We start from the raw sequence: 11,747 nt of genomic DNA, 5'->3' as shown, positions 1-11,747 counted from the left end.
GTTCATGGCTTGTTGTCCCTATGTGTATCATTATGGAACAAATCAGTGTCTAGGACAAAAGCTCTTAACTCTCCGTCCCCTTTCAATTTTTTTTTTAAAAAAATTATAAGCACGATATCTCAAAAGTAATAATAAAAAATAATTTGTGTTCATGGAATATAACCCGCGTCAGTGAAACATTATTTTAACGCTACCTCTTTGGCTCTTTGATCAGTTTAAGTTAATTGTTGGATGTTGATTCATTTATCTTTCTTGTTCATAACTTTTTCTTTCATCGATGCATTAATTTATTGGTGTTGAAGGGACAATGATTAGGTTATTTATATGACCTATTGTAATATGTGAATCATTTGCATCTTATATCAATAAAACATTGGCAGCTCCATAGTAGTAGCAGAAGGAAAATGGGAGAAGAGCTAAAGAAGAAGCTTTTGCATCAGCGGAACAATTCTTTGGTGAGTGATGTTGGAGAAGAAGAGTCACTAGGAAAAAGGGCATGGGAAGAAAGCAAGAAGATGTGGGTGGTAGCAGGTCCTGCCATATTCACAAGGTTTTCAACGTTTGGAATCACTGTGGTTACTCAATCCTTCATTGGTCATATTGGTTCAACTGAACTAGCTGCTTATGCTCTTGTCATCACTGTCTTAGTCAGGTTTGCAAATGGTGTATTGGTAAGTGTTTCTCTACATTTAATCTCTCTCTTTCTTCACTTTCAACTTTTAAAAAACACCTTCCAACTTCAGTTTCAGTTCCAAGATCAAGGTTTCTGGAACCACAATTGTGCTCATATCAGTTATATTTGTGCGCAATTTAAAATCTTCTTTAGTTCTGTTTAGTTGACTAGTTATATCTAGCATGTGAAATATAAAAATTTTCAATTGAAAATTGTAGATTGGTATGGCAAGTGCATTGGAAACTCTTTGTGGACAAGCATATGGGGCAAAAAGATATGACATGCTTGGAGTGTATCTTCAAAGATCTTGGATAGTGTTGTTCATGACCTCAATACTTCTTCTTCCTATTTACATCTTCACCACTCCATTGTTAGAGGCTCTAGGCCAAGAAAAAAGTATTGCTCAAGTAGCAGGAAGCATTTCTCTGTGGGCAATAGGAGTGATATTTTCTTTTTCTGTGTCATTCACCTGCCAAATGTTCCTACAAGCACAGAGTAAGAACAAGATTATAGCCTACCTTGCAGCAGTTTCAATTTCAATTCACGTTTTGCTGTCATGGCTTTTAACTGTTAAGTTCAAGTTTGGGCTCAATGGAGCAATGACATCAACACTCTTGGCATATTGGATTCCAAACTTGGGCCAGCTTTTGTATATCATGAAAAAATGCCCTGACACATGGAAAGGTTTCACATTCTTGGCCTTCAAAGATCTTTGTCCTGTTATCAAGCTTTCAGTCTCTTCTGGAGCTATGTTATGGTAAGAATTTAATCATCAATTTTTAAGACTATAACTTGTGACTTGTGAGTAACCAGGTCCTTTTGCTGTTGCTAAACCAGGATCTCATCCTTAACAATATACCAATTTGTGATTTTTTTTTAACTGTCAAGAGTAAATAAGTTTTGGTTACTGCTTTTTTTAAGTGGTGTCTAATAAATCACTTATCAATTTTCTCAAAGTTTTCAAAGGACACAACTTCTGAGTTGCAGAAAAACCAAGGAAGAGTACAATTACTGTAGAGAAAAAGTATGTCCTCTTTCAATCACAAATTATCATATATAGGACAAATTTGTTAAATTTCATAATAATCACTCTAAAAATCACGTTGAAAATGATTTCTAATAGATTAAAAATATATATTTTTTGTTTCTATAATTCAGTTTTAGTAAAGAAATAGGACTAATATAAAGCTATATATGGTTCCTTTTACAGTCTTGAGATATGGTACAACACAGTTTTGATTCTTCTAACAGGCAACATGAAAAATGCGGAAGTTTCCATTGATGCTCTTGCCATTTGGTAACTACATCTCATTCTTTGTTCTTGCTTTCTTTTTTGGGACCATGCAGTACTATATCTTGTTCTTACTTTTACTTCTAAATTTCGTATTAATCTGTTTTTTTTTTTTTTTAATGAAAGCATTTTATATTTTTGCAGCCTCAACATCAATGGGTGGGAAATGATGGTGGCCCTTGGTTTCTTTGCTGCAGCAGGGTACTTCTTTTTTCACAATCTCATTTAATAGAAAATATCTGAGAAATTAAAAAAGCAATGAAGTTGTGATGTTCTTTTTAAAGATATGGAGATTGATGCAAAGCATAAACTATTTTTCCTTTACAATAAATAAAATAATATAAATCATACAATATTTTTTATTTTTCGTAACAAATAATTCTTACACATTCACCTTTTCTCTTTGTATCATTCTCACCAAGTGTCAATTAGTTTCTAACCATTCATTTTTGTATCAATATTTTCACCCCTCTTTTTCTATCTCCCGTACAACTTGTTGTAAAAAAAGTCAAGAAAAAGATGGTAGACACTAGTAACATGAAGTGAATTCGAAACATAAAATCACATTATATAAAATATATTTTTATTTTATCAATCGATATGACATTTAATATTATAATCTTATTTATTAATATTGTAAAATACTACTTAAAACATTAAAAAATACAAACATAAATAATAAAAAAATTATCACTAAGTCAAATCTTAAATTTATCAAAGGGCACAATTTATAAATTAATCATGTCACTTTCAACATTACAAATTCAACAAAATGTATTCTAATTATTACAGTCGACACCACAACAACACTAATATGAAATCAATATAGTTAACTTTCATGAATGAAAAACCTCACAACGAAACAAATAAAAAACTTGAATTTCATTTGTATACGTTGTCTCTAAATGAATGGGCATATTCCATTTAAAAAGGTATTTTGAATGGGTTACTTATCCTTTTTTTTTTTTTTTATCTTTCATTGGTAGTCCAAATATGATAACACAAAATAATAATAATAATAATAATAATAATAATTATTATTATTATTATTATTAATTAGATGGATCGATTTGATTTGGTTGTTGAAAATTAAAATTTGAAATTTGAATCGAAGTAATTGCATTTCTAACTTTTAAACGTGAACTCATTTGATAATTCAAATTGACCTAAATTTTTTTTTATTTGAATTAAATTCAATTCATTAGATCATCATATTTATAATCACCTCTATTAAATTGTAGTTAATATTTGAAAGAATAAAGTGTAATTTCTTCAAAAATAATTTCTTCCATGAAATGTCGAGGCAAAATAATTTTTTCCATGATATGTTGAGGCTTAATAATTTGCTCTATTGGTTTTAAATATAATATTATCTTTTAATATTGATTTCTAGTCATCATGTTTGAGACTTCAGTATCCCAATTACTTCAACAAAGAAATAGAGAATTAATGATTGGGTGTATTTTGATTATTTTGCAGTGTTCGGGTGGCAAATGAGCTTGGAAGAGGAAGTGCAAAGGCTGCAAAATTTTCCATTCTGATTTCAGTTATCACATCATTTTTCATTGGTTTCATACTATTCTTGGTGTTCCTATTTCTGAGGGAAAAACTTGCCTACATTTTCACAACAAACCCTCATGTGGCTGAAGCAGTCGGCGATTTATCACCTTTGCTCTCAATTTCCATCTTGTTGAACAGTGTTCAACCTGTGCTCTCAGGTATTCTATACTTATTATTATTATTATTATTATTATTACGTCTTTAACTTTTGGGTTCATGCAATGAACAAAACTGACTAGTAATGTTATATTAGTAGAATAAGCACATGCAATGCAATGCAGATGATAACGTTATTTATTTTAGAATCTTATATGAAATGGATATTTCTAATTATTTTAGGAAAATAAAAATATTTCATAATTTTTTTATTTATAATTAAGATTTACATATTCTTGTATACGATATAGGTGTTTCTGTGGGAGCTGGGTGGCAAAGCGTTGTAGCATATGTAAACATAGGATGTTATTACCTTATTGGTATTCCTGTTGGACTGATGCTTGATAAACTTCTCCATTTGCAAGTCAAGGTAATTGATTTATATCTTTTGGAATAATGTATATGTCATCGTATAAATCTTATATCACTGAATCATTTTACATTTAAAGTAATAAAGTTGATAAATCAGGGTCTGTAAGCATGACACAATAATTTCTTGTAGATGCCTTCTCGTATATATATAATAATGTCTTTGACCAAGTGTGCAAATGATGTATATGTCACTTTTGCAGGGTATTTGGATTGGAATGTTGTTTGGAACATTTGTTCAAACCGTGATGCTTATTACAATCACATTTAAAACTGATTGGGACAAACAGGTAATAATTAATCTATTTATAGTGTTGGCACTGTGCTTGTGAAATTGATTTTCCAAGTTTAAGGGAAGATGTTATTAAAATTATATGTGAATGTTACAGGTAGAGATAGCTCGAAATCGTGTTAACAAATGGGCAGTGGTGGAGAACCAAGAATCAAACAATAGATCAAGTGGATCTAGCTAAACGTTATATCTACCATTTCACATTTTATCATCTGTGTAAAACACCATCCCAATCACACTTGGGTAATGCACTATTCCCATCATTGAAATGTATGATTGACATTTTGGTTCACAAAAGAATAAAAGAATTAAAAAAAATCTTTGAAAATGTAAAATGTTATTTATTTTAGTTTAAAATTCCAAAAACAAAAGTGGCTTAAATAATAATATTAATGTATATTTAAATATTAAAATAATAATAAATAATTACTTTAAAGATTTAAACAAAATAATTAGAACTTTCAATGATTAATGTACCGAGGACATGTATTTTAAGAGATTCAACTGGTTTTTTAGTATTGGTTTATTTAAATTTAAAAATATATATTTTCTTTCCTCAAGTAACACTAATTGATCCAGCTAGCTAGTTGTTGAGACTTCGATGGTTCGTATGGCCTCTTGGATTTTTGTGTTGATGATAGTGGGAGTTAGGGATGACAAATAAACTCGTACTCGTATAGGTAATATCTGAACCTGTCCCGATTTTGACGAGGAATATCCGGTTTGATCGGGTACAAGTACGGGTACGGGTAAAACTCGATAAATTAAATCGGTTACGGGTACGGGTATGGGTATATACATACCCGTCCCGTACCCGTACCCGTACCAGATTTAATTACATTAAAAAAATTTAATATTTTATTATGTGTAATTATTTATTATAATATGAAATATTTATAATTTTGTAATTATTAAGAAATCTCTTGATTAAAATATGAGATAAAGAAATAATCTAATTATAATTATAATATAATAGAAAAATAATTTTAAAATATTATATATTTTTTTTGCAAAAAAAATAATTTTTTACGGGTACGAGTACGGGTACGGGTACGGGTACGGGTATACCCGATACCCGATAGAGACAGGAATGAGGATGAAAATCACATACCCGATGGGTACGGGTACGGGAATGATTTTATGTCGCGGAGACGGGGACAGGTATCATAAAACCCGTACTCGACCCGCTCCGTTGTCATCCCTAGTGGGAGTTGAGGTGTTGGTTCAGAGCATTTATGTAGATGGATACCACATGTAAACATGTAAATGTACACTACAAGAAATATTACATAAGCTATAGTAACATACAAACAGTATCATTATAGGTACAATATATGTAGGTATATGTCTATTTGACATATAATTACACACAATTTTAATGTTGATTTTGAATGAAATTTAACAATATATTTTATATGTTACTATAGCCTATACCTACACTTTTTAATAATATATCAACATATATTGTAATTATTGCGTAAATAAAATTAATTTTTAGTGATATATAGTGTCACCAAGGACGGAGCCAAGGGGGGACCTACGGGTGCCACGGCCCCCCCAACAATTTTAATTTTTTTTTATATACATATATATTACTATATGGCACCCCCTATTTTTAATATAAACTCATATGTATAATTAAATGAATAACCCAAATTTATTTTTTTATTCAACTTTTGGACTTCTGGTACGGCCTGCTATGTGGTATCACTTTGGAATTTTTTTTTTTAAAAAAAATGTAGCGCCTCATTTGATCATTCCAATTCTCGGCCCCCCAGTATTGAAATCCTGGCTCCGTCCCTGAGTGTCACTATAAAGTGTGTGTCACTATATGACAATTTTTTTGTAATATTCAAGTTCTCAAATTAGTATATGAATAAACAAAATAATATGTGAAAAAATTGCATGTATATATATAGGTAGGGATGGCAATGGGACCCCATGGGGGCGGGTAATAATAAACTCGTCCCCGCCCCGCTAGATGAAAATTAGCCTCATACCCACCCCATATCCGCGCAAGTATCCATTAGGCGGGTATCCATGAATTTTTTGAATACCCACGGATATCCATGGATATTTATAAATTTTTTAAGAAATTAAAAAATTATATTACAAATAATTTTAAGTTTATATTTAATGTCATTGAAATATTAAAAAAATTCAATGTTAATTTTGAACTTGTATTTAACGTTAATTTTGTTAAAATAATAATAAAAATGCAAGATAATCAATAACTTAAAATACATCAATCTCATAAGTAAGTGAAAGTCTCATGTTACATAGCTACAATTATTCAATCTCATAATTTCAAACGAAAGTAAACAACTAAAAATACATAAATCTTATTGGCCCAATCAAAGATAGAAAATTAATCAAATTACATCCAACATAATTCTATAACATGCTTAACACATGTTGGTAACTTCATCAACCTCACTTTTGTAAGAAAATAAGATGAGAGAGTGTAGTTTTAGAGTTATGTGGTACAAGGATAATTAGGATATTTAAAAAATATTATTAAACGGGTATCCGCGGGTATGGATATCATCATACCCGCCCCTGCCCCGTTTATAAACGGGTAAAAAATTATCCGTCCCCATTATTTGCGGGTATCCAATTAGCCTATCTATTTATTATCCGTAGCGGGTTTTACCCGCAGATACCCGCGAGTGCGAGTATTTTTGCCATCCCTATATATAGGGCTAATTGACCATAGTGGGGTTCTTTTAAAAATATTTTACGCAAATGGGACTGTTTTGTAACTAATTACACCTTTGGGGCTGTTTATAACGGTGTCGCTATGGCCCATAGCGACACCCATGACACGTGGCATTTTTTTTTTGCTTAGGTTGGACTGGAATGAGCTACACCAGTGTCGCTATAAGTTGGGCCAGCACACTTGATGGACTAACAAAAGCAATGTAGCCCATAGCGACACTGTGTAAGAAAAAAATAAAAATAAAAAACGAAAACAATAGAAATATAAAATAAAAATAATAAATTGAGTTATTTATTATATATTTATAAAAATAAAATTAAGTTTTTTAAAAATGTATTTTAAAATTAAATTATGTGACTTTTTTAAAAGAGGCGCTATGGGCCATAGCGACTTGGTGTCGCTATGGGCCATAACGTCAAACATTTTGTATAATTTTTTTTTTGCAAATATTGACGTTTTATTTTTAAATTTTCATTTTTATATTTTTAATTAAAAGTACACAAATAAAATAATTTAAATAAATTTATATTATTATGTTAAATTTAAAAAAACTAGAGAAAAAATAAGTAAATAAAATAAAAACGAAAAAATTGGAAAATAGGTGTCGCGATGTATCATTTTTGTATATTATTTATTTTTTAAATATTAACATTTCATTTTAAAAACGTAATTTTTATATTTTTAATTAAAAATAAATAATTGTGTAGTTTAAAGAAAATTTATTGTTTAAGTGTATTAATAATTTTTTTATATGTAAATTTAAAAAAACTGGGCAAAAAATAAGTAATTAAAAAAAAAAATTAAAAATTAGTGTCGCTGCCCAAAGCGACACCATTTTTGTATATTATTTATTTTTTAAATATTAACATTTCATTTTAAAAACTTAATTTTTATATTTTTAATTAAATAAGTACAGAAATAATCAAATTTAATTAAATTTATATTTTCAGTATTTTGTTTAATATAATTAAATATATATTTTCAGTAATTTGTTAATAAATTTAATTAAAAATAATTGATTGTGTAGTTTAAAGAAAATTTATTGTTTAAGTGTATTAATAATTTTTTTATATGTAAATTTAAAAAAAAAACTGGGCAAAAAATAAGTAATTAAAAAAAAGAAATTAAAAAATTAAATATTAGTGTCGTTATGGGCAGCGACACCTTCTTTGTTTTATTTTTATTTTATAACTAAATAATTACACAGAATCAAATTATAAAATCTAAAATTTAAATAAAATCATTTTTTAAATAAATTACTTAAAATGATATAGCCTATAGCGACTTCACATTAATCACACAAAAAAACAAATATTTAAATATAACTAAATAAATTGCAGAAAATAATAAAAATTAAAAAATCTAAAACACAAAATACCTCGTATGAAGATGAATATATCCCGAAAAAAACACCAACAACCTGAAACAATTAAAATATATTGTTACATACACAATTTTAAAAAAAATATATAAATTATAGAAAAATAAAAAACTAGAAAACAAAACTTACAAAAGCAAATTCGATGGGGGAGAGGAGGGGACCAACAACGAAGGTGAAAATGCTTATATATAGGGTAACTTTTTTTTTTTACTGTGCCAATGCCACGTGTCAATTGAGTTCCTAAACTCACATGCAATCAAACAACCTACATTCTAACTTCTCTCACTTGAAGATTGGCTCCGAACAACCAAGAATTTGAGAAAAATAATTTCCTCCCAAAGCTCCACTCGCGAAATTCAATCCTCCCAAAACCAGCTTTCTAGCCCAAATTTCAAGAAAAGACAGAAGAAGTTAGTGACCTAGAGAAGAAGAAGAATTAACTAGAGAAATTTGGGAGAGAAAGGAGCTCACGGACCCAGATTCCTTCTCTCTAAAACTTTTCTCAATATTTTCTTTTAGAATGAGCTTATGAGCCTCCCTTCTTAGAAAAAAAACCTTATATACTCTCCTCTCTGATGTAACAGCCCAAAATCGCTGGCCAGAGGCCCAATTGAGTGCCCGGAATGGGCCGTTTCAAAAGTGAAACGGGCCGTTCCAGAATAAGAAAAATTCCCAAAATTGGAGAAGCAGAACGGGTCGTTCTGGTTTGGAGAACGGGCCGTTCTGGTTTGGAGAACGGGCCGCTCTGGTGGGAGAACGGGCTGTTCTGCTGGTTTTGAGAACGGGTCGTTCCAGTTGAGAATTTTGCGTAGTTTCGAAGGGTCCAGAACGGCCGTTCCACTTTTGGAACGGGCCGTTCCGGTAGGTGAGCCTGAAATCCTATAAATAGCGCCCATCACCTCTCATTTTCACACATCTCTCATTCTCTCTTCTTATTCTCTACTGTTCTCTCTTCTTTTCCTCTTCTTCTCTCTGAAGACCAAGGGGCATTTAGAGGAGGAGACCAAGAGATTCCTGTTTTAGTTCAACTGTTGTTTATCCAGGTACGGGAAAAAAGAGAATTATTTATATGTAGAGTTACATGAGGGAATCGGGTAGAGGAAGAGCCCTTAAGATTATGATTAATTTTATAATTATTTATGTTTGGAGAATTGTTGGTTTTATGTGATTCTGTATGAATTTAGGATTATGAATATATATTTTATTTGAAAAAATGATGCTCTGGGAGAGAGAACGAAATTATATAAAAGTGTCTGTGAGCTAGGTTTTGGAACAATTGGGGGTTTTACCGTTATGTTGAAATTATATTAAATTGGTAATTCCATTGATTATTATATTAATTTATGAATATAATTGTTATATTACTCGTTAAGAATTGATGATCTAGATGTGAATTGCTTGAGGGGTGTGTAAACCCTTATTTTGTTAGACTTATCTGTTGTGTATATGATATGGAATTGAGCTATGAGATGAGATGTTGTATGGATGTGATTATGATTGTGATCGTGGTGCCTCACATCAATGACTAGGGATGGCACGGCCCCTGGGTAAGTGATGCTACAGGGAGGGCGTGACCCTGGCATGGTGTGGGATGAGTAAGACAATTAACACGTATCACTTATGTCAAATATGACAGCCCTGGCATAGGGTTAATTGCAAGAGATTGTGTGGATTGTGATGTGATTGTGGTTCCTCACATCAATGACTAGGGATGGCACGGCCCCTGGGTAAGTGATGCTACAGGGAGGGCGTGACCCTGGCATGGTGTGGGATGAGTGAGGCAATTAACCCGTATCACTTATGTCAGTTGTGGCGTGGTCTTGGCATAGTATTAATTGTAAGATTTGTGTGGATTGTGATGGATTGATGTAATTGAGATGTGAAGATGTTGAATGATTGATAAATTATATATATATAAATGCTTGTAAATATTTCATTAATGAATAATGATGAGATTATGTTGTGTCTTCCTTATGTACTTTACATATAGATGTTTTCTTTTTTCACCGTGCAATTTATGGATGTTTTAGGTGAGGAAGGTCTGGCTACGAGTGACATCTAGAATGCCAACGGTTGAATTGTGGGGATGCTCTGATATTGTGACATCGGGGCAGAAGATTTTTAGAACATAGGTTTTTATATGGATTTGGAATTGTAATTATTATTTTTAAAAATAATTTGTAAATTCTTGTGTTTCATTTTTATTATTGTGGTTATTGAAGAATAATTTTAAAGATTCTCATGTGAACCCTTTTACCAAAATTGAAAAAGTTTATTTGTAAGTTTTCATTATTATAATATATGTGTTGGGGTAGTAAGGGTGTCACATCTGACATTCACTAAGCTCTGAACCAACATACTATGTTACAAGTAACATCAATTAAATAATATATTAATTTAACATATATACATAATTAGTAGTATATAATAAAAATATTATTTTATTTAAATTTTTATAAAAATATTACATTAACTATATGAATTAAATAATATCTTAACACTTGTATTTGATTTTATTATACTTATATATATTATTTTTATTTTAATATGTAGCTTTAAAAATATTTTATAAAGATAGAAATGAAAATATTTTTTTAAAAAAATATATATAGTTAAATTTAATTTTAGTAAAAATTATAATAATTTTTAAAATAATAATTAAACATATTAAGGGAAAGATTGGTTTTCCAGGTATGATTTCACTGTTAAACATATAAGTGAAAATGTAACATACTTAAATTTTTAAGGAGAAAAATATTTATAAGAAGGAAGGGTGGAGGGGATGTTAGTGTAAAGGATGTTTTAGTAAAATTTTTTTTTTTTTTGATAACAGAAGTCAACGGAACTTTAACAAGAAATTTAAAAAAATAGGTGAAGTGTTATACATTAAAATCTATTGAAGAAGAGGACTTGAAGAAGAGGACTGTAATTTTTAACCTAACAATGGAAGATAGTATAATATTTATATCTCTCAAAAAAAGAGAAATATAATTTACTCGTAATATTAATATTGGTTTATTGTTGTTTATAAATTAATAGTAATTATTATATTCTTTATTATTTTTTAACCGATAATTTAATCAAATGTAACCTATAATAAATTTTTTAATATATATACACATAATAACTAAATATAAATTTAAGTTATCAATGTCAGTTATTTTGTAATGATTTCATATATAATATAAATTTAAGTTATCAATGTCAGTTATTTTGTAATGATTTCATATATAATATAAATTTTGTAGAGTATGAAGACGTGTATTTTTTCTAATATTTAATTTGAAAGATAAATTATAGTTGCCA

The 11,747-nt window shown here is 29.7% G+C and overlaps 1 protein-coding gene across 1 annotated transcript; it reads left to right on the top strand.

The window, feature by feature from the left end:
• On the top strand, window positions 1-4,676 carry LOC109802105 (protein DETOXIFICATION 21). Its single transcript, XM_020363319.3, has 8 exons — window positions 1-671; window positions 892-1,430; window positions 1,884-1,970; window positions 2,109-2,165; window positions 3,444-3,682; window positions 3,932-4,050; window positions 4,253-4,339; window positions 4,439-4,676. Exons 1-8 carry the CDS (start codon window positions 405-407, stop codon window positions 4,520-4,522), a joined length of 1,479 nt encoding a protein of 492 aa, XP_020218908.1. The 5' UTR covers window positions 1-404; the 3' UTR covers window positions 4,523-4,676.
• Window positions 4,677-11,747: the final 7,071 nt, after the last annotated feature.

Source organism: Cajanus cajan, chromosome 4 (assembly GCF_000230855.2).
Source record: "Cajanus cajan strain Asha chromosome 4, NIPB_CcT2T_4, whole genome shotgun sequence".
Lineage (NCBI taxonomy): Eukaryota > Viridiplantae > Streptophyta > Magnoliopsida > Fabales > Fabaceae > Cajanus > Cajanus cajan.
Note: the sequence above shows the minus strand (reverse complement) of the source record. Positions and strands in the feature narration are given on the sequence as shown.